Here is a 24903-nt window from a genome sequence, read left to right as displayed (position 1 = left end):
AAATAAATAGTTTTTTTGCCATTGTCCCCTGAAGAGATGGGAAACAGATAATTAAATATAAGCCTTCATCAGAGCAAGTCAGAAGTAATCAACTCCATGTTATAAACAAAGCACTATTTATTATAGAAGAAGGAAAGCTGTATTGCTTACAGTCTGTGATTGCACATTAAAGAAATTATAAATTTTATATCATGATCACTTTAAGTAACAGGGATTAAGATATTCAAGGCAAAAACACAAATTAAGATTTACTACAGGAAGGCTTTTTGTTCATTTTAAATTTACAAAATTGTCAAATTATGAAGGCCTGGTTAAACAGGCTTTGCGTACAATTGTGTATATACTACTCTACATGAAGCAGATGTCAGAAAAAACAAGCCCTGGTTCATCAGACAATGTTTCCTGATGCTGGCTTCATTACCTGAAATAATTGAAAGCAATATGCAAACTGATATACATGCAGGTAATAAAGAATCAATCTTAAAACACAGACAGGTTAAAATCTGGTAACATAATTGAGTAAAAAATCAACAGATTTTCTACATGTTAGATTTGAGATATCAAGCTTGAGTGAATAACAGGTGAATGCTGATTCACAGCAAATATTAAGAACCAGTGATGTCCTGCTGTAGCTCAAAGGGCTTCCTGCATAGTGATAGGAAGAAGCCATTGGGTAACCTGAGTCCCACAGTCTAACCAAACCCTGTCCACAGAGGGGCTTCGAAGAAATCAGGACCAAGGCTGGGTTAGAATGGTATCTGTGTTTCAAAGTGTGGAGATATGTATGACACAATATTCCCCAGGTAAAGGTTCCTATTACTGTATACATGAGCTCAGCGAGCTCAGCTTTGCGCAGTCCAAAGATCTAAACATGAATGTGAAAAGTTTCCAAAGAAAATTTTGTAATTAAGTCAGAAAATGTGACGTATCTAGAAAAAAATTCATTTTCTGAACAATGAGATACAAGATGATCTAGTGAGAATTCAACTTTGGTACATCCTTCTGGAGAGGAACTTGGCAATATCTAACGAAATACAATGCTCTTACCTTTTGACCCAGCAATCTCACTTATAGGACACTATCCTAAAGTTACTCCTATAGCAATATAAAAATACACACTCACAAAATTAGCAGAGGTTTTCATTGCAGCACTGTTTGTAATTGCTAAATATTAGAAACAATTTAAATGTCTATACCTAAAAGAATGGTTGAATAAACTGTTGTATGTCCACATAAATGGAGTAGATGCCTGTGAAAAGAATTGAGAAATTGTCCTATGAACTGATATGAAGAGATTCCCATATTTCTATATGATGTGATCTTTGTGTTAGAAAATGTGAATAAGAAAATATACATGTCTGTGCTCATTAGTGAAAAGAATGTCCAAGAAAGGTAAACTAGCAACTAACAAGACTGGATATCTATGGAGGATAAGTGGGCATGAAGTTGAAAGAATAGAAAGACAACTGGAATGGGATGAAGGAAAGTGACACTTCTTTGACTACAGCTTGTTGTAAAGCTCTGACTTTCAGCACTATGATATTTCGTATACTCAAAATAAATACATACTTAAAATCAACCAACAAATGAACCTAACTAGTTTACAAATAAATAATTTAACCACACCAAAGAGAACAGAGAAGGAAAAGGTAGTCTAAGCAACTTTGGAATATAGTGTTTTGACTGTATGTGTAAGACCAAAGACAAGAAGAATTGTTAACTAATGCACTCTAGTTAGCAAATTTATCATTCGAAGACTTATGAGTTAGCAACTTTAAAACCAATTATATGTACTAGAATTGAGCAAATAACTGAATTTATTATGTGTAATGACACACTCAGAGAAAATGTTTTAAAAGCAAAGGGAAAAGCATGAATACATTTTGTTTTGTTGAATTAGAATTAGAAATATCAGAAGAAACTCAAGCTTATATATAGAAATGGAAAGATGAGAAATAAATGTAGATGTGTGTATTCATGTGCCAGTATACAAACATAAATTTCTTAACTTTCCGCCTGAGAGGGCCTAGAAGTAATGACTACACCTAGTGTGATAATCTTGGTGTCTATGTACCATTATCCCATGAAAGCAACCAGAGCCCTTGGGAGACATGGTCGATTCTAAGGCTCAATCAGAAACAATATTAGATAAGCCTGGCATGTATTGTAATGCCAGAAGGGAAGAAGCACTGAAAATGTGATGGAAGCATGTCCAAAGAACCTGGGCTCTAGCTTGAAGGAGCTCTTAGTGAACTAATCTGGGACAAGTTGAGCAATGAGATAAATAGTGATAGTAAAGTGTTACCCATATGATAAAATAAATGTCTATAGGTCTACACTGATACAACTAAATGATTAAATAAGTAAATAAAATAAATAGAGGAGAAAGGGCAGTTCTTGCTCACATTAGAACTCTAATAAATGTAGAAGGAATGATGAGAATAGAAAATTACCTTTAGTCAAACATCACAGTAAGTTATAAGCAAGAAATATCAATGGATGCTAAAAATAGTGACTGAAAAAATTATGAAAGTATGATGAAACTTTATTTGCATAGTCTTCAAACTGTCTCTCCAAATGGTACTGTTTAGTGACAAAATGGTACATAATACTTTGTGGTAGAGAAATCTGGCAGAGAACACCTTAACCAAGTGATCAAAGTGAAGGTCACAGCACCAGAAAAAGTCATGTCAACATCATGAATCCCTTAATACAAGACACTGAAAATGGCAGAACATCACTTCTGTGACATTTGCAAAAAAAAAAAAAAAAATGCCTAACTTCAATCTAATAATAAGGAAACATCAAAAAACCCAAACTGAGGAATATTCTACAAAATCATAGGCCCATCAACTTCTTAAATGTCAAAGACATGAAAGACAAGGACAGGATAAGGAACCATCAAAGATGCAAGGAAAATACAGAAACATAATGACTAAATGCAATGAGGAATCCTGGACTGGATCATGGAGCAGAAGGACATTAGTGGGAAACTGGTGGAATGTGAATAAGGAGTGTAGATTAGTTATCATTGTATCAATGTTAAAATCCTTGTTCTACGGTTATGTAAAATTTTAACATTAGAGGAAATGATATATGGGAACTTTCCATACCCGTTGTACATCTTTTCTGTAAGTCTATTTCAAAATAAAGTTATTTTTAAAGAAAGCCAGTGGACCAATTTGTAAGACAGCCTTAAAGAGAAACCGGGCTTTAAAAAATATATATGAAAAAAAGTTCAAGCCTAGAAAACAAAAATTTAATCCATATTGTAAAGTTCAGTATAGCTAGCTACCTAAAAATTGCTTTCCATTTCATCTTTTTCCTTGCACACAAGGGAACAACGCCCTGGACATGGCTCCAGAGATTGACTTGCCGGGGCCAATGAGCCTCATTGATAACACTAAAGGGCAGCTGGTGGTGAATCCAGAAGCTCTGAAGATCCTATCTGCAATTACGCAGCCTGTGGTGGTGGTGGCGATTGTGGACCTCTATCGCACAGGCAAATCCTACCTGATGAACAAGCTGGCTGGGAAGAAAAACGGTGAGTGACACCAGCAAAGCTCTAAGCCCCTTCTGTCCATACACACTGAGAACATCCAGCCTAGGGATGTGAGAATAGAAAGTTAGAGACGAGAATGAATGTTGAAAGCTAACTTTCAGTCCATTAATGGGCTCTTTACACTGACTTTGGAGGATCACAGTCAACTGACTCTTTCTTCCCACTTTACTTTTATTTTATACTTAGAGTATAAGTGTCCCTTTCTGGAAGGAATACAATGTTAATAAAGAAAATTAACTTCTATAACAATGACTTATAAAACGTTTATTAAAGTGCTCATGTAGTGACAGCAAGCTTTCAATGAACTTTAAGAAAAAATGAATGTTTCAATGTGTATTAGATATCTAATTTTCCTATTTCCAGGATTGCAATTAAGATTCATGCCAGTTGTACTTTCTTTTATCTCTTTTAACTTCAATTATGTTAACTTTTATCTCAATTTCCAGAAACCCCTACTAACTAATCTCTTTTCCCTTTTATCCTCTCCTTCTTTTGCAGGCTTCTCTCTGGGCTCCACAGTGCAGTCTCACAGCAAGGGAATCTGGATGTGGTGTGTGCCTCATCCCAAGAAGCCAGAACACACCCTAGTTCTGCTCGACACTGAGGGCCTGGGAGATAGAGAGTAGGTAAAAGAAATAAATATTTTAAAAATTTCACTTAGGTAGATTAAAATCTACATAAACCAGGTCAGGTCAATAACCCTCTTTGCACTATCACTCCTACTCCTGGATTTAGGACTCTAGTTCATTACATTAATATATTATTTTTTAAATGTATGTAGTATAAGCATTCAGGGTGCACAGTAAGTTCAATTTATTAATGATGGGTAAACCTATGAAATAATGGCTAATGATGTTTTCAGTCATTTTCTTTCATATTATAGTAAAATGTTTTGGTGCTGCTGAAGGTGCTTGTAAACTTCAGTAGACATTTTACAAACACGTCTGACTTTTTACAGCGGGATCCCATAAAGGTAGTAAAAACATTCACATCCACAAGAGCACCAGTAGAAAGAGAAGCAAAGTGTAAAATCTAATAACATCTTTGTTCATTAAGGATAATATATTACTACTCATAAATCTTAGACATAGAAAGTTTTTATTAGAGGAGCTTATTTTAACTACTGTGTAAAAAATGTCTTACCATGATGTGCCATGGAAATGGAATAGGGTCATAAACTAAGTTTAGGATATCAGTTTGAATTTTAGTAGCGGATCAAAATAGCTTCTGCTACCAAGTGCTCATGTGTTTCCCACTGACACATACATTTATATATAATACCTTAAATTATACCTCATAAATAAAATTTATTCTACAGGTGGAAAAAAAATACTACATAAGGAAGTGAGTTACCTAAGTTTTCACAACTAATGAGAGACAGAGTTGGAGTTCAGTCAGTCTTCAGCTATCTGAACTGATTATACATTCTGCTAGTCACTCTTCTGTGTGGCTTCTACAATGACTTACAGGGTGACAATGAGAATGACTCCTGGATCTTCGCCCTGGCTGTCCTCCTGAGCAGCACCTTTGTGTACAATAGCATGGGAACCATCAACCAGCAGGCCATGGACCAACTTCAGTATCCTTTTTTGTGGTACAGAATAGCACTAAACCTAGAAAATAACAGCTTGATTTTTTCACCAAGTACAGAGGCAGACAGACAGGTACTGAAGAATTCATAAGTCCTCTCTTTAATAAATCTCATTATGCTGAACATCTCATTCTATCTCAATCTCCACCAGAACTTCAAGTCTTCCCAGTTACATGTATCCTTAGACACTCAGACACCCAAGACTCTATATCTTCTATCTGACTTAATCTCCTATCCCTGTCCAAACCCTCAATGTCCTCTAGAACTCATGGTCTCACTTTTGCAACTCTCTATATTCTTATCATCTGCTCTAATTGTTGCCTTCTAACTGATACCTAGCTATACACTATAGATACTATTTCTCCTACAGACCTCTCCAGTGGTCTTATGTGATGACTAATTTTTATCCCATACCTTGCATATCATAAGTGTAAGAGATGAGTTAGGTATCCTCCTTGCTCCATATTAGAGTTATGGACACTTTCTCATTCCTTTACCATTAAAAAGAGAATCTGATACATATGCCCTCAGACTACACCACTATGCTTTGTTGCAATTATCTAGCAATGTTCCAATAAATACATCCTTCATTCATTAAAGATTTTAGCTCCTGGTGTCTTTTTAGAGAATAGCAACCAATAGACAACTATTTAACACCCTGGTGTACTCAGTTCCATCACCTTATTGGAACTCTCCACTCTTATTGTTATTCTCCACTCTCACACATTACTTAACCTAGTTCATTATCAATGACCTCACCATTTCCATTAGCTTAGTTTCAAGCATTATACTGAATTAGATTTCATCAAGATAACCTTCATATTCCTATATGTAATGCACAGTTCTCACCTCATTTGATCTTCCAATCCTCCATAAGCCTTTTTTTCTCTAGGAGCGTTTCATAAATTTGATCCCTTCCACCTTTCTGAAATGCTTGTTTCACTTGGAATTGGTTCCTATTAGAATACCACAGTTTCCTAATTTTTCACCTTCCTAATTTTTCAGATTACTTTACTCCATACTCTTTCTCCTTTTAGCCTCTAAATATTATAACTCTTAAGTTCTTGTGCCTCTTTTCTTTTTCTGCTTTCAGTCCCCAGATGATCACATCCAGCTTCAAGGCTTTCAGTAGCACCAATATGTTAATCACCATCAAATCTGTATTCCCAAGCAGTGAGCAAATTCAAACTTTTGTATCCAGCTTCTGATGCAACATCTCCATTCAGATGTGTAAGAGACATCTTGAGCCTAAAATATACAGAACAAAACTTAATTTTCCTGTCCAAAATAATTCCTTCCCAGTCTTTCCAATCACAATAAATTCCCACATCATTCATAGAAGTGCTCAGATCCAAAGCTTAGGAATCATCTTGGATGATTCCCTTTCTTATGTTTTGGAAATGATTAATCATCAAATTCCTTCAGCTCCACCATTAAAGTTATTTCTCTAGACTAGCCAATTCTCACTACTTCCTCCATGATAACTCTAAGTTTCCATTGCCTCTCGTCTTGGTTATCTTTTCAACTAGCTAATTGTTTTTTGTTTCAGTTTTGTTTGTTTGTTTGTTTGATTTTGCATATGCACTTGACTTACAGATGCAATGCCAGCCAGTATGATTTAAAAAAAAAACCATACTATATCCTCTCTTCACTTAAAACTCACCAATGCCTTCCCATTAACTTTCTATTAAATTTCAAACTTCTTACTTTGGTTTACAGAGCTTGCACATCCCAACCTCTACTTACTTTAACCTTCTGCCCTACCACACTGGATTTCTTGATATATGTTTCACACACTCAGTGATTTCCTATCTAAGGGGCTTGCAGGGTCTGTGATCTCTGTCTGCAATGTTTCTCCAATGGATTTGTACATGACTGGTTTCTTCAATTCATTCAGATCATTGCTCAACTACAATGTCAGAGATAATTTACCTGGAAAACTACATAAACCAGCACCACATGCAGATACACAGTTATTCTCTGCCTTCCTTATTGGTAGATTTGGGAGACACCAGAGTGTTAGATGAGTGTCTTTTGGTTGCTAGTTTCTAAAAATACACTAGGTTAGGAGCTAGTTGCCCAGTTCATTTTCCTTCAAGACAATTGTTATCAATACCTGCTAATTTATTATATTTTTGTTTACATGTTCATTGTTTGTCTCCATCATTAGAATGTAAGCTCTCTAATGGTAGCATTGTTTCATTCATTACAGCATTTTTAGTCCCTAGGACAGTGCTTGGTTCATAGTAGGTGCTCAATAAATGTTTGTGAGTGAATGACTTCTGTAAATAAATGTTTGTGAATGAATGAATGAGCTAATAAAAAGAAACCAAATTATTTTAGGTAAGCATTAGGATAAAAGGTAGTATAAAAAGTGGCATTTTCTGTAGTTTTCTTAATTTAGCATCTCAGCTATGTGACAGAGCTGACAGATCGAATCAAGGCAAACTCTTCACCTGGTAACAATTCTGTAGAAGACTCAGCTGACTGTGAGTTTTATTCCAGCATTTGTGTGGACTCCCAGAGATTTCACCTTGGAACTGGAAGTAGATGGAGAACCCATCACTGCCGATGACTACCTGGAGCTTTCGCTAAAGCTAAGAAAAGGTTACTGGGTCTGATGGTTGGGTAATAAATAGAGAGCAAATAATGTCAAAATAACCATTTCTGTGTAGTGCTAAAAATTAAAATTGTGAACTGTATTTTCCTGACTGTTCTGCTAGAGGAAATGGAGACATTGCTTGACTATATCAGTTGGAATCAATTTTAAATTGCATTACCTACCTCTTCTTGGAGACGTTCCTTTCTCTACCCCTTTAACTTTTTATTTCTTCTTCCTAATTAACTTCCTCCTTACATAGGCTTTGTGAAAATTATAAAATTGAAAGATCATATTTGAAGTAATTAATGTGAAGTTTTACCACCTCTAATTTTCATTCCTGTAGGTACTGATAAAAAAAAGTAAAAGCTTTAATGATCCTCGGTTGTGCATCCAAAAGTTCTTCCCCAACAGGAAGTGCTTCATCTTCGATTGGCCCGTTCAGAAGAAGTATCTTGCTCGCCTGGAGCAGCTAAAGGAGGAAGAGCTGAACCCTGATTTCATAGAACAAGTTGCAGAATTTTGTTCCTACATCCTCAGCCATTCCAATGTCAAGACTCTTTCAGGTGGCATTCCAGTCAATGGGCCTCGTGAGTCACTCTCTCTACCCGCTTCCTACCTGGACTTTCTCCTTCTGCCCATTGTAGAGGATAAAATGGAAAGCATAAGGGTCACTTCTGACAAATGCATAGTCTATTGATAGCAAGGAAAATACACCATGAAAATCATAATATAAATTTTAAATGAAAACTAAAACTATAGTATCATCTCATATTCCTTGCGAGGAGAAAAAAAGAAAATAACTAGAATTGAATTCTGCTATGGTAAACTTCTCCACCAGCTTCTCAGCTCCCTCTTTATCAAATAAACATCCAGGATATATATACTGAGCAACAAAGAAAAAAGCAAATACTGTATGTAAGTGAGACTTTGCTATTAACTGCAGTACAATTCTCTTGTTCAGCAATTCTAAAATATTCAGGGAATGTCTGTAATGTAATGTACCAACCACTGGGTATAATGATGGATTAAAGAAATGTGACTTTTATCCTCATTCCAGCATAATAGGAGCAAAAGATACTTTTGTAAAAAGTAAAAAAAAAAAAAAAAGTATAATGCTAAATAGTGATTAACACAATGCATAAAAATAATAGGCTGCTATGAAAGAGTAAAGGGAGAGAGAGACAGGGAGATATAATTTAGAGTGTGAGAGAATGCTTGTCTGTGAAAGTCACATGTAAGATGAGAATTTAAAAACGATTGAGTTGGCAGGGCACTGTGGCTAATGCCTGTAATCCCAGCACTTTGGGAGGCTGAGGTGGGTGAATCACTTTGAGCTCAGGAGTTTGAGACCAACCTGGGCAAAATGGTGAAACCCTGTCTCCACTAAAAACACAAAAATTAATCAGGCATAGTGGTTCATACATGTAATCCCAACTACTCAGGTGGCTGAGTCTGAAGGATCAATTGAGCCTGGGAGGCAGAGGTTGCAGTGAGCCGAGACTGCACCACTGCACTGCATCCTGGGAGACAGAGTGAGACTGTCTCAAATACATATATACACTTTATATGTATATAAAATAAATGATTAGGAGCTAACCAAAGCACATAGAGGAATAGCTTTACAGCAAATAATGTAATGTGGAAACGCCCAGGGCAGGAAAGAACTTTGCAACTTCAAGAAAATAGAACACAGGAGGCTCATGCCTGTAATCCCAGCACTTTAGGAGACCAAGGTGGGAGAATTCCTTGAGCCTGGGAGTTTACGACCAGCCTGGGCAAAACAGCAAGACCTCATCATTATGAAAAAATTAAAAATCAGCCAAGTGCAGTGGTACTTGCCTGGAGTCCTGGCTACTCAGAAGGCTGAGGCAGGAGGGCCCAATGTGAGCACAGGAGTTCAAGGCTATGGTTAGCTATGATCATGCCCTGCACTTCAGCTTGGGTGACAGGACAGAATTCCATCTCAATTTTTAAATGAAAATAGAAGAAAGACAGGTGATTGGAATAAGAGTAGACTGAATAAGAGTGGTGTCCTAATTGGAGAGGTATAAAGGGGTCAGGTCTTGAAAGGACTGGCAGAGGACTTTGAGGAGATTAGAGTTTGTCTAAGCTCTAGGGAAGATCTTGAAGAATTTTTGGCAGTGAGGTAAGGTTATCTAATTTATGTTTATACATATCTTTTGGAATATTTTGTAGATAATTTGTTGGAGTGGTGAAAGGGAGGGAATGAGAGATGGATGCTATTTGCAGTGGTTGAGCAATAAATGGACATTGAGTGAGTCTCAGATTATGGCAGTGAAAATGGTAAAAATGGACAAGATCCAAACATACTTTGAATATTAAATCCAAAAGACCCATTGATAGAGGGAATATGGATTTATGAGGGGAATAAGAAGGAAATGCCATGCCTGTCTCCAGAGTTTCGAGTTTAGCAATTGCTTGAATGGCTGTGTTATTTAGTGAGATAGTAGTATCAGGAGGAGAAATAGTTTTTCAGAGTGGATGAAGTTTTTATATTTAGATTATTTAATATTGAGTTTCTTCTGATTTATGCAGTAAAGGATATAAAATAGGCATTAAAAAAAGGTACAAAACTTACTTTTAATCCAAAGCCTAAAACAAATGTCAAAGCAGGAAACGAAAGACACCAGCCATCTATACATATGGTACTTAAAACTACAGAGAGATGAGAAGGTCCAGGATTGAGTCAAAAAGAATCAGCTCTTATTGTGTGACCAACCACTCCAGTTTGCCTAAGATGAGGTTTTCCTGGCATGTGAGACTTTCATTGCTACACCCAGCAAAGCCCTGGCAAACTCAGTGAGTTGATTACCCTATCTGTAGTTCTGACGAGAGAATATCTAAGAAGACATGTTTACCTTAAGCCAGACAACAGACTAGTGGTCTGCACCGCTAAAATTAATAAAAATAAAAAGGCTAAGTTTTCTCATTGACTTTTTTCATAAATTAGGAGTGAAGAGAGAAAGGGAATAGAGGGAGAGGTGAGAGAAAAGAAAGGTAAGAAAACACATTGATGTATTATTTCAGCCCCAAAATATCCTAACATTCATTTCAGTATCTTCCTTTTGGGTGAAGGAAATAGGAAAGAGCAACTTCAATTTCCTCTGTGACTCGGGTTAACAAATTATTCCATTACTATTCTTTAGCCAAAACTTATGTAAAACTATTATTTGTGAAACTCACTTGAAAAGCACACAAAATACTCTGTCCCACCAACTGATAGTCACATTTTTTTTTTTTTTAAGTTCCCTTTTGCAGGTCTAGAGAGCCTGGTGCTGACCTATGTCAATGCCATCAGCAGTGGGGATCTGCCCTGCATGGAGAACGCAGTCCTGGCCTTGGCCCAGATAGAGAACTCAGCTGCAGTGGAAAAGGCTATTGCCCACTATGAACAGCAGATGGGCCAGAAGGTGCAGCTGCCCACGGAAACCCTCCAGGAGCTGCTGGACCTGCACAGAGACAGTGAGAGAGAGGCCATTGAAGTCTTCATGAAGAACTCTTTCAAGGATGTGGACCAAACGTTCCAGAGGAAATTAGGGATATATTTGGTGTTCTAGGTCATGAGAAGCAGAAAAATATGGGCCCTTCTTGGGAAAATAATTCTTTCTAGACCCCAAAATAGTTACACTCAGTTATGTGTACATATTTGAAATAATTATTAAAAGACTTAGACCTTTAAAAAAATGACAGCTAATTTTTTACAAAAATTTGCTTTTGTTAGTTTTTCCTATCTGGGTCCCATATTTTAAGAAAGTAAGTAGATTGTACAACTGCATTATTAAAGACTATTTTAACTTATTTTGTCCTTTTAAATTAAAAATTGCATTGCTTCTATGTTCCCTGATAATTATCAGTGGGGACTAAATTATTTTTAAATAACCCTAATAATTTGTTGTTTTTTTTTAATGTGAGCCAATGGTAAAATATTCAGAAAGTCAAAAAAGAGAAATTAATTATATAAATTGTATTAGAGAAAATTTTTTTATTTAAAACAGCTTTTAACGTCTGCCTCATTCCAAGTGAACAGAGTATTTTTGCATGTAGAATGGCCACTTGACAAGTGGAAGTCCTTTCCCTAGCTAGGAAGGCACCATCTTCTAAATGATACATTGCTACATTCGGAGGTTCTGGTGAAGCTAGATAGCCGATGTCAGCAATTGTCACCCTTCCAACCTAAGGAGAAAAGAGAAAGCTTCGTAGTTAAGTTATCTTGAGTGCTTTAATGTAGATAAATGTGCTGTTCTATGAGACTTTCTAAATACTGAAAATACCTATGGTACAATCTTCATTACTTTCATTAGCCCTATGTTGAGAAAATACACAAAAATATTCTCATATTAAAGAATGTACTAAATAATCAGGTACTCCTTACTGAGCACTTCTAAAAAGTCCCTGGGCTTAATAGTTTACATCACCTCATATAACCCTGAAGAGAAATCTATGCGATGGGTATTGCTCCTCTGCTATACAGACAAGGAATCCTCAGTTCACAAAGATTGAGTGTCACAAGCCACAGTGTAGTGGAGCTGGGAACTCCAGGCAGGCTGCCTGACTCCAGTGTTTGTGCTCAGAACTACTCCTGAAATGAGAGACTTGGAAAGATAAAAGTTTCATATGAAATGTGTATGTGCTTTGAGAATCATTCTCTGAAGCAGGAAAACTAGGAGAAAGGAGCTTTAGGAAATCACAAACAGAGAAGCAGATCAATTTCTGCAATAAGCACAACTTAGGGATATTCTAGGATCTAACAGCAAGGTGAGGAGCATGGCTCTATTTAGAGGCCACAATTTCTACAGGAGAAGCATTTTTCGGTCTCTACATAGTTAACATCCTCCTCATGGCTTTACTGAAACATCTGTGCTGTTTTGCCACTTCTCAGGCCCAGTTGGAAGCAAGGCGAGATGACTTTTGTAAGCAGAATTAGAAAGCATCATCAGATTGTTGCATGGCTTTACTTCAGGATATATTTGGCCCTTTAGAAGAAGATGTCAAGCAGGGAACATTTTCTAAACCAGGAGGTTACCGTCTCTTTATTCAGAAGCAGCAGGAGCTGAAGAATAAGTACTACCAGGTGCCAAGGAAGGGGATACAGGTAATCTATACAGTGGGTACCATTTCTTGGAACTCGCTGAGGGGATGCTTTTAAAGCCCACTGGGAAGAAGGTAAATGGCACTGCGACTGGTGTCGAGGGGCTCTGCCTTTCATTTTTCCATTTACTGATTCATTCACTAAGAGAGCCCACCATAATAGGAATTCCTCCTCAGAAGCACAGATGTAGCCCTCAAAAAAGGTTTATTAAACTGACTCATTTATTTATTCATCTAGTCCTTCAACAATTATTTATTTTGACCTAACTGTATGCCAGGAACTTGTCAAGTTGCTGGAGATACAGCAGTTAAAAACAGACCAATCTCTGTCAAAGTACACACAGGCAATTATCAAATTATAGCTTATAAACAAATAATAATAACAGTTAACATTTATGTTGCACTTACTGTGTTCCAGGAACTGTGCTGAGAGCCTAATTCATTTAATACTCAGAGCAATTCTATAAAATATGTACTACTAATATCCCAAATTTGTTTTTTTTTTTTTTTTTTTTTTTTACTTTTGTGGGTACATAGTGGGTGTATATACTGACGGGTACATGAGATGTTTTGATACAAGTATGAAATGCACAATAATCACAGCATGGAAAATGGGGTATTTGTCGACTCAGGTATTTATCCTTTGTGTTACAAACAATCCAGTTATACTTTTTTAGTTATCTTAAAGTGTACAATTAAATTATTATTGACAAAAGGGTGACAAAAATTATTAGTCACCTTTTTGTGCCACCAAATTTTATGCTATCAAGTATGTTGTGCTATACTTGATTTTATTCATTCTTTCTACTTGTTTTTACCCGCTAACCATCCCCACCTCCCTCCCCACACCATCCCATTACCCCTGTCAGTCTCTGACAACCATCCTTCTACTCTCTATCTTCATGAATTCAATTGTTTTGATTTTCAAATCCTACAAATAAGTGAGAACATGAGATGGTTTTCTTTCTGTGCCTGGCTTATTTCATTTAGCATAATGACTTCCAGTTCCATGTTCTTGCAAATAACAGGATCTTATTTTTGTTTATCAGTTTTAATAGTTTTCTTGGTGTGGAATCTTTAGATTTTTCCAAATATAAGATATCATCTGCAATAAAGAATAGTTTGTCTTCTTTATTTCCAATTTGGATGCCCTTTATTTCTTTCTCTTTGCTGATTGCTCTCGCTAGTACTTCCAATAGTGTGGCAAATAACAGTGGTAAATGTGGGCATCTTTGTTGTATTCCAGATGTTAGAGGAAAGTATTTTTGTTGTTCTTCCCATTCAGTGTGATAATAGCTGTGAGACTGTCATATATGGATTTTATTATGTTGAGGTATGGAGGTATGTTCCACCTATACCCAGTTTTTTTTAACTTTTTATTAATGAAAGGATATTGAATTTTATCAAATGCTTTTTCAGCATCAATTGAAATGATCATATGGTTTTTGTCCATTCTGTTGATAGAATTTAACACATTGATTGATTTGCATATGTTGAGCACCCCAGGGATGAATCCCACTTGGTCATGATGAGTGATCCTTTTAATGTATTGTTGAATTTGGTTTGCTAGTACTTTACTGAGGATTTTTGCATCAATTTTCATTAGAGATATTGTAGAGTTTTTGAAATTATTTCATTTCAATAGGTTTTTGGGGAACAGGTTACATGAATAAGTTCTTTAGTGGTGATTTCTGAGATTTTGGTGTACACTGTACCTAACGTGTAGTCTTTTATCCCTCGCCCCCCTCCCACCCTTTCCCACAAGTCCCCAAAGTCCATTGTATCATTCTTATGCCTTTGTGGCCTCATATAATAGCTTATCTCCAATTTATGTGTGAGAACATAGGATGTTTGGTTTTCCATTCCTGAGTTACTTCACTTAGAATAATAGTCTCCAATTGTATCCAGGTTGCTATGGATGTCATTGTTTTTTTCCTTTTTATGGCTGAGTAGTATTCCATAGTGTGTGTATGTGTGTGTACCATATGTTTTATATATATACACAAAACAATTTTTTGTCCACTCATTAATTGATGGGCATTTGGGCTCATTCCATATTTTTACAATTGTGAATCGTGCTGCTATAAACATGCATGTGTGTGCAAGTATCTTTTATGTGTCATGACTTATTTTCCTCTGGGTAGATACCCAGTGGTGGGATTGCTGGATCAAATGGTAATTCTACTTTTACTTATTTAAGATTTGTCTTTGTATGGTTTTGGTACCAGGGTAATACTGTCTTCGTAGAATGAGTTTGGAAGTATTCTCTCCTCTATTTTTCAGAATGATTTGAGTAGGATTGATATTAGTTCTTCTTCATACGTTTGGTAGAAATCAGCAGTGAAGCCATCAGGTTCTGTGCTTTTTCTGTACTGGAAAACGTTTTGTTATGATGTCAATATTGTTACTTGTTAGTGGTCTGTTCAGGTTTTAAATTTCTTCAAGATTCAATCTTGGTAGAGTGTATGTTGCTAGAAATGTATCCATTTATTCTAGATTTTCCAATTTATTGGAATATAGTTGCTCATTGTAATTGCTAGTGATGCTTTGAATTTTTTTGGTATCAGTCATAATGTCTTCTTTTTCATCTCTGATTTTATTTATTGGACCTTCTCTCTTCTTTTATTAGTCTGGCTAAAAGTTTGTCAATTTTGTCTAACTTTTTGAAAGAACCAAAACACTTTTCAAAAAACTTTTGTTTCATTGATCTTCTGTATTGTTTTTTCATTTCAATTTCATTTATTTCTGCTCTAATCTTTATTATTTATTTTCTTCTACTAACTTTGGGTTTGATTTGCTCTTGCTTTTCTAGTTATTTAAGATGCATTATTAGCTTGTTTATTTGAAGTTTTTCTTTTTTATGTTGGCAATTATAGTCACAATCTTCCTCTTAGTACTCCTTTTGCTATATTCCATAGGTTTAGGTATGTTGAATTTCCATTAGCATTTGTTTTAGGAAATTTTTCAATTTTCTTCTTAATTTCTTCATTTACCCACTGGTCGTTCTGGAACATATGGTTTAATTTCCATGTGCTTGTATACTTTTCAAAATTCCACTTATTATTGATTTCTAGTTTTATTTCATTGTGGCCAGAGAAGATGCTTGATATCATTTCAATTTTTCTGAACGTTGTAAGACTTGTTTTATGACCTAACATATGGGATATCCTTGAGAATCATTCATGTGCTGAGGAAAATAATGTGTATTCTGCAGCCACTAGATGAAATGTTCTGTAAATATCTAGTAGGGCCATTTGGTCTATAGTGCAGATTAAATTCAATGTTTTCTTGTTGATTTTCTGTTTGGAAGATCTATCCAATATTGAAAGTGGGGTGTTGAAGTCTCCAGGTATTATTGTATTGGAGTCTCTTTCCTTAACTCTAATGATATTTCCTTTATATATCTGGGTCCTGCAGTATTGGGTGCACATACATTTAAATTTGTCATATCTTCGTTCTGAATTGACCTTTCTATCATTATACAGTGACTTTCTTTGTCTCTTCTTATGGTTTTTGTCCTGTAATCTATTTTGTCTAAATGTGACTGAATACTCCTGCTACTTTTGGTTTCCATTGGCATAGAATATCTTTTTCCATTCTTTTATTTTCAGTCTATGTATGTCTTTATAGGTGAGGTAGGCAACAAATCATTGGATCTTTGTTTTTTTTAATCCATTCAGCCAGTCTGTGTCTTTTGATTGGAGAGTTTAGTCTATTTACATTCAACATTACTATTGATAAGTAATGTTTTGTTATTTGTTTTCTGGTTGTTTTGTGGTCTTCTCCTCCTTGTTTTATTCCTTCCTGTCTTCCTTTTAGTGAAATTGATTTTCTCTGCTGATTGATTTAGTTTCTTGCTTTTTATTTTTTGTGTATCTGTTGTATGTGTTTTGGTTTGAGGTCACCAGGAGGCTTGCAAATACCATCTTATAGCCCATTTTTTTAAGCTGATAACAAGTTAACACTATTTGCATAAACAAACAAACAAGCAAAAAATGAATGAAAATTCTACACTTTAACTTCATACCCCCACTTTGTAACTTTGTTTTCTATTTATATTTTATTGTATTGTATATATTTTGAAAGGTATATTAATTATTAATTTTGATTGGTTTATCCCTTAGTTTTTTTACTCAAGATAAAAGGAATTTACATGCCACAGTTACAGTGTTATATTATTCTGTGTACCTACCATTATCAACGAGTCTTGACTTTCAGATGTTTTCTTATTGCTTGTTAATGTCCTTTTCTTATGACTGAAGTACTCCCTTTTGCATTTCTTGTAGGACAGGTCTGGTGTCAATGAAATCACTCAGCTTTCGTTTCTGTAGGAAAGTCTTTATTTCTCCTTCATGTTTGAAGCATATTTTCACCTGCTATACCATTTTAGGGTAAAAGGATTTTTTCCCCTCAGCACTTGAAATATGTCATGCCATTCTGTCCTGGCCTGTAAGTTTTCCACTGAAAACTCTGTTGCCAAACATATTAGAGCTCCATTGTACGTTATTTGTCCCTTTTCTCTTCTACTTTTAGGATCCTTTCTTTATCCTTGACCTTTGGGTGTTTTATTGTTAAATACCTTGAGGTTAAACCCTTCTTTGGATTAAATCTACTTTATATTCTATATCCTTCTTGTACTTGGATATTGATGTCTTTCTCTAGGTTTGAGAAATTCTCTGTTATTATTCCTTTGAATAACTTTCTACCTTTATCTCTTTCTCTACCTTCTCTTCAAGGTCAATAACTCTTAGATTAGTCCTTTCAAGGCTATTGTCTAGATCCTATAGGTGTGCTTCATTTTTTTATTATTTTTCTTTTGTACCCTCTAAAAATAGCCTGCCTTCAAGTTCACTAATTCTTTCTTCTGCTTGATGAATTCTGCTATTAAAAGACTGATGCATTCTTCACTATGCTGATTGCATTTTTCAGCTCTAGAATTTCTACTTGGTTCTTTTAAACTATTTCAATCTCTTTTTAAAATTTATCTGATAGAATTCTGAATTTCTTCTCTGTGTTATCTTGAATTTCTTTGAGTTTTCTCAAAACAACTGATACGGTTTGACTCTATCCCCACTCAAATCTCATCTTGAATTGTAACCCTGTGTTGTGGGAGGGAACTGGTGGGAGATAATTGAATCATGAGGGCAGTTTCCCCCCATACTGTACTTGTGGTCAGGAATAAGTCTCACGAGATCTGATAGTTTTATAAGGAAAAACCCTTCTGCTTGGCTCTCATTCTCCCTTGTCTGCCACCATGTAAGACGTGTCTTTCACTTTCTGGCATGATTATGAGGCCTCCCCAGCCACATGAAACCGTGAGTCCATTACATTTCCTTTATAAATGACCCAGTCTTAGGTATGTCTTTATCAGCAGTGTGAAAAGAGACTAATACAGTAAATTGGTATCAGTAGAGTGGGGCACTGCTGTGAAGATACCCAAAAATGTGGAAGCAACTTTAGAACTGGGTAACAGGCAGAGGTTGGAACAGTTTGAAGGCTCAGAAGAAGACAGGAAAATGTGGGAAAGTTTGGAACTTCCTAGAGACTTGTTAAATGGCTTTGACCAAAATGCTGACAGTGAAATCCAGGCTGAGGCAGTCTCAGATTGAGATGAGGAACTCATTGGGAACTGGAGCAAAGGTGACTCTTGTTATGCTTTACCAAAGAGACTGGCGGCATTTTGTCCCTGCCCTAGAGATTTGTGGAATTTTGAACATGAGAGAGGTGATTTAGAGTATCTGATGGAAGAAATTTCTAAGCATCAAAGCATTTAAGAGGTGACTTGGGTGCTGTTGAAAGCATTCTATTTTAAAAAAGAAGCAGAGCATAAAAGTTCAGAAAATTTGCAGCCTGACAATGCAATAGAAAAGAAAAACCCATTTTCTGAGGAGAAATTCAAGCCAGCTGCAGAAATTTGCATAAGTAACAAGGAGCTGAATGTTAATCACCAAGGCAATGGGGAAAATGTCTCCAGGGAATGTCCAAGGTCTTCATGGCAGCCTCTCCCATCACAAGCCAAGTGGCCTAGGAGGGAAAAATGGTCTTGTGGGCCAGGCCCATGGCCTCTCTACTATGTGCAGTCTAGGGACTTGGTGCCCTGTGTCCCAGCCACTCCAGCCGTGGCTAAAAGGGGCCAAGGTACAGTTCCAGCCATGGCTTCAGAGGGTACAAGCCCCAAGCCGTGGCAGCTTCCACATGGTGTTGAGCCTGCGAGTGCACAGAAGTCAAGAATTGAGGTTTGGGAATCTCCACCTCTATTTCAGAAGAAGTGTGAAAATGGCTGGATGTCAAGGAAGAAGTTTGCTGCAGGGGTGGGCCCCACATGGAGAACTTCTGCTAGGGCAGTGCAGAAGGGAAATGTGGGGTTGAAGCCCCGACAGAGAGGCCCCACTGGTGCACTGCCTAGTGGAGCTGTGAGAAGAGGGCCACCATTCTGCAGACCCCAGAATGGTAGACCCACCAACAACTTGCATCATGTACCTGGAAGAGCTGCACACACTCAATGCCATTCCATGAAATCAGCCAGGAAGGGGCTATACCCCACAGAGCCACAGAGGTGGAGCTCCCCAAGACCATGGGAATCTGCGTCTTTCATCAGTGTGAAATGGATACGAGACATAGAGTCAAAGGAGATCATTTTGGAACTTTAAGATTTGACTGCCTTGCTGAATTTTGGACTTGCATGGGGCCTTTAGGCTCTTTGTTTTGGCCAATTTCTGCCCTTTGGAATGGGTATATTTATCCAATGCCTGTAATTCCCATTGTATCTACAAAGTGGTTAACTTGGTTTTGATTTGACAGGCTCATAGGCAGAAGGGACTTGCCTTGTCTCCGATGAGACTTTGGACTGTGGACTTTAAAGTTAATGTTGAAATGAGTTAAGGCTTTGGGAGACTGTTGGGAAGGCATGATTGGCTTATTGGCTTTGAAATGTGAGGACATGAGATTCGGGAGGGACCAGGGGCAGAATGATATGGTTTGGCTGTTTCCCCACCCGAATCTTATCTTCAGTTATAGCTCCCATAATTCCTATGTGCTGTGGGAGGGATCTGGTGGGAGGGACCAGGGGCAGAATGATATGGTTTGGCAGTGTCCCCACCCAAATCTCATCTTGAATTGTAGCTCCCATAATTCTCATGTGTTGTGGGAGGGACCTGGTGGGAGATCATTAAATCATAGGGGTAGTTTTCCCCATACTGTTCTTGTGGTAGTGAATAAGTCTCATGAGACCTGATGGTTTTATAAGGGGGGAAACCCCTTTCACTTGGCTCTCATTCTCCCTTGTCTGCCACCATGTAAGACATGCCTTTCACCTTCTACCATGATTATGAGACCTCCCCAGCCACATGGAACTGTGAATCCATTAAACCTCTTTTCCTTTATAAATTACCTACGTCTCAGTGTGCGAATGGACTAATACAACAACTATTTTGAATTCTCTGCCTGAAAGGTGACATATCTGTTTCTCCAGAATTTGTCCCTGATGCCTTATGTAGTCCATTTGGAGAGGTCATGTTCCTGGATGGTCTTGATACTTGTTCATCTGTGTCTGGTCATTGAAGAGTTAGGTATTTATTGTAATCTTCACAGTCTGTGCTTATTTGTACCTGTCCTTTGGGGAAGGCTTTCCAGATATTCAGAAGGACTTAGGTATCATGATCTAAGCTGTATCTGCTATGGGGGTGCCCCAAGTCCAGTAACACTGTGATTCTTACAGATTCATAGAGGTACTGCCTTGATGGTCTTGGGCAAGATCCAGAATTCTCTGGTGTACTAGGCAGAGTCTTGTTCTCTTCTCTTACTTTCTCCCAGACAAATGAAGTCTTTCTCTCTCTGTTCTGAGCCAAATGGAGCTCAGTGTGAAGTGACACAGGCACCCCTTTTATCACCACAACTAGCACTGTGCTAGGTCAGACCTGAAGCCAGCACAACACTGGGTCCTTCCTGAGATCTGCTATCATAACTCCCTGACCGCCACTTACGTTCACTCAAGAGCCTGCGACTCTACAATTGGCAGGTAGCAAAGCCAGCCAGGCCTGTGTCCTTCCCTTCAGGCAGTGAGTTTCCTCAGGCTCCTGGCATGTCCAGAGATGTCATCCAGGAGCCAAGGACCACAGTCAAAAACCTTAGAAATCTACCTGGTGTCCTATTGTACTGCAGCTGAGTTGGCACTCAAGCCACAAGACACAGTCCTTGCCACTCTTCCCTCTCCTTTCCAAAGGCAGCTCAGAGCCTCACCCCATGGCCACAGCCACCACAGGCCCATGGGAAGTACTGTCAGACTACCACCAATATTGTCTTAAGACCCAAGGGCTTTTTCATCAGCTTGTGGTGAAAACTGCCTGGCTTGGGACTCTCTTCAGAACAGAGGGCTCCTCTCTGGCTCAGAGCAGGTCCAGAAATACCATCCAAGATTAAAGTCCTAGAATCAGGTACCCTGAGAGCCTGCCTGGTGCTCTATCCCCCATGCAGATGAGCTGCTACCTAAAGTGCAAGACACTGTCCTCCATAAATTTCCCTCCACTTTTCTCAAGCAGAAGGAGTCTTGCCCCATAGCCACTATGGCTGAGAATGTGCTTCAGTCTCACCTGAAGCAGCAAGCCTCAGAGTCTCTCTCAAGGCCCTCAACATATTACCTGGGTATTGCTGCTGGTTATTCAGGGTGCAAAGGCTCTTCAATTAGTAGGTGATGGATCCTGCCAGGACTGGATCCTTCTCTTCAAGGTAGCAGATTACCCTTGGCTTAGGGTGTGTCTAGAAATGTCATCCAGGAGGGCCTGGAACAGGGGCCTTGTGACTCCGACTGACACCCTGTCCTGCTGTGGCTGAGCTGGTGTGCAAGATGCAAGACAAAGTTCTTCCCACTCTTTTCTTTCCTCTCCTCAAGAGGAAGGAAAGGTTCTCTTTTGGAGCCACAAGCTTTGCAGCCCGGGGTCAGGGAAGTGCAAGGACTTACCAATATCACACAAATAATGAATGATACGGATTGGATGCAAGTGCAGGTAGCAGAATCTATTCTCTTAGCAATTCTTCTATGCTCTTCAGCAATTCTTCTATGGTGGTACACTCAGGTTACATCAGTTAGAATTAGCTTTGGCTATATGTTACTCAAAATGAAAAACAACGGTGGCTTTAAAAGGTAGAAGTTTCTTTCTTTCTTGTATGTATGTGAGAAATCAGGAAGAGAGAGCTGAATGCTGCTATGATGACTTCACATTCATCTAGATCCCTTGTTCTGCTTCAGCCCCTTAGCATATGGCCTCGATCTTCAAAGTCAATTTCTGCTCTAAGATGGCTCATAGAAATTCAGCCTTTGGTTCCACATTATAGATGGGGTAAAAAAGGAAAAGCAAAAGAGTAAAAGGGCTGTCAGTCAACTTTCTTTAAAGAGATTTTCAAGATGTACTGTATAACACTTCTGAGTATATGTTATCGGCCAGAATTTAGTCTGGCCATATGGGCACCTCAGCTATAAGGGAGGTCGAGTAGAAAAGAGAGTATTGGCCTGGTGCAGTGGCTCACACCTGTATTCCCAGCACTTTGGGAGGCCGAGGTGGGTAGATCACCTGAGGTCAGGAGTTCAAGACCAGCCTGGCCAACATGGTGAAACCCCATCTCTACTAAAAAAATACAAAAATTAGCCAGGCATGGTGGTGCACACCTGTAATTCCAGCTACTCAGGAGGCTGAGGCAGGAGAATCACTTGAACCCTGAAGGCAGAGGTTGCAATGAGCCGTGATCACACCATTGCACTCCAGCCCAGGTGACAGAGAGAGACTCCGTCTCAAAAAGAATAAAAAGAGAAAAAAAAAAGAAAAGACAGTATTTTATCACGACCTGCCCAGCAGGAAAAAAAAAAAATCACAGTCTGTTACAAAGTACACAGAGGAGAATAGAAATTTAGAACGATTCTAGCAGTCCCTGTCACAGTGACAAAAAGCACTCTGAAGAAAAAGCAGGATACAGGTATAGAAGAGGAAGGAAAACTGCACCAATTTTATGTGTATGTTCTTACTGAAGGCCTCTCAGATGAGGTCAAGTTTCAGCAGAATCTTCAAAGAAGTTAAAGAGTGAGCCAAATGGACTCTAGGAAAAAAGAACTTCCAATAACAGAAATGATCCAGATAAATAAATTGGCTTGTGTCCTAGGAATAGCAAGAAAGCTAATGTGCTGCCTGGTGGTGAACCAAGGAGCGACTGGTGACAGATATGTTCAGAGGAGTGGTCAGATACCAGAAGCCAGACAGGGGAGTATGTTGAAGTCCAGTGAAAGAAGTTTGAAACACTTTTTGATGAACTAGAAAGTTAATAGAGGGGTTTGAGTATACGAGTGGTAAGATTTTTCTTTAAATAATATAGCAAAACTCTGGCTGCTCTGAGGAGAACGGACTGTAGGGAAAAAAGAGTGGAAGCAGAGAGACCAGAAACTTTAACAATTGTCCAGGCTGGAGGTGATGCTGTCTTGGACTAGGGTGTTTGGATGAAGCAGGTGACAAGTGATGGGTTCTGGCTGTATTTTGAAGCTAAAGCTAACATAATTTGCAGATGATTGTTTACAGGATATGTGAGACAAGAAAGATATCCAGGATACAGTTAGATGAACAGAGTTATTAATTACTAAAATTGGGGTGATTGGGAAGGAATAAGTTTAAAGGGAGATCCAGAGTTGCATTTCAGACCTACTAAATCTGAAATACTATTGGAATTATAAAGTGAATTGTTGCATGAATGCTAAAATTAAATTGAATTAACAGATGTATTGCAGGGTTTTGCTCTGACCCATCATCACTCTTTCTTCATTCCACCTTTCTCTGTATAACCAGGCCGAAGAGGTGCCGAAAAAATACTTGGAGTCCAAGGAGGATGTGGCTGATGCACTTCTACAGACTGACCAGTCACTCTCAGAAAAGGAAAAAGCGATTGAAGGTGAGAACAGCTGAAAACACTCTACATGGTTGGAAAGCCCTCAAAATGTTAGTTAGCAATATTGGTCCACCTGAAATTATTATTGTAGAGAAAGGATGGCAAGTATCATTCATAGTTTTATGAGAGTTTTCTTAACTAATCTGTATGATCATTGGTTTTCTGGTTACCCAGGGCAAAATTACGAGAAGTTTTATCAATGATGTAAGGATAAGACAAACAAAAAAGAGGGAAAGGAAAAGGGAACACCTACAATTGAATATTCATATTTTTTTCTGTTTATTTTTCTTCCACAGTGGAACGTATAAAGGCTGAATCTGCAGAAGCTGCAAAGAAAATGTTGGAGGAAATACAAAAGAAGAATGAGCAGATGATGGAACAGAAAGATAAGAGTTATCAGGAACATGTGAAACAATTGACTGAGAAGATGGAGAGGGACAGGGCCCAGTTTATGGCAGAGCAAGAGAAGACCCTCTCTCTTAAACTTCAGGTATTCAATTGCATCATCTCAATTTTCTCTTCTAGTGCCCCCTATTGAAAATGAAGTGTAAGGCTGAGAACCTAATGCCTCCTAAAAAACTTTCTAGCCCAGACACTACTACATTTTTCATTCCCTGTTTTTATGCCAGTCATCTCTGGTTAGTAAAGACTGTTTACTTGCAGGCTACAATCACATGGAATTCTTTATTATGCTATCACCAACAAATATTGCTAGGCACTGCACAAGTATTTTACATTATGTGATCAAATTTTCCTCTAATGGCAGAGGAACTATTAGTTTCTCATTTGCTAAATGAAGTAATTATAATTTCATGAGCAATAAGTAACTTTTCTGCATCAGAGTACCTGGAGAAATATCTAGCCCGTCTTTCCTACTGAGAGGGATCCATAGGGATTTTGTTTCTGTCATGCCTGCTATGACTTCATGTCTGGAAGCACTGTTATGAGTAGAAAGATTCCCTAACCAGGTCAGGTGCAGTGGCTCACACCTGTAATCCTAACACTTAGGGTGGCTGAGGGGGGCGGATCACCTCAGCTCGGGAGTTCAAGACCAGCCTGACCAACATGGAGAAACCCCATCTCTATTAAAAATACAAAATTAGCTGGGCATGGTGG

General features: G+C 38.0%; 1 protein-coding gene across 1 annotated transcript; it reads left to right on the top strand.

The window, feature by feature from the left end:
* Nucleotides 1–3354: 3354 nt before the first annotated feature.
* Nucleotides 3355–24325, top strand: GBP2 (guanylate binding protein 2). Its single transcript, XM_010366149.1, is given in 10 exon segments — nt 3355–3544; nt 4061–4188; nt 5032–5141; nt 7566–7640; nt 7642–7768; nt 8099–8342; nt 11035–11324; nt 12656–12868; nt 23688–23790; nt 24084–24325. Coding segments are annotated over 10 exon segments (1722 nt in total).
* The last annotated feature ends 578 nt before the right edge of the window (nt 24326–24903 follow it).

The sequence above is a fragment of the Rhinopithecus roxellana genome, chromosome 12 (assembly GCF_007565055.1).
Source record: "Rhinopithecus roxellana isolate Shanxi Qingling chromosome 12, ASM756505v1, whole genome shotgun sequence".
Classification (NCBI taxonomy): domain Eukaryota; kingdom Metazoa; phylum Chordata; class Mammalia; order Primates; family Cercopithecidae; genus Rhinopithecus; species Rhinopithecus roxellana.
Note: the sequence above shows the minus strand (reverse complement) of the source record. Positions and strands in the feature narration are given on the sequence as shown.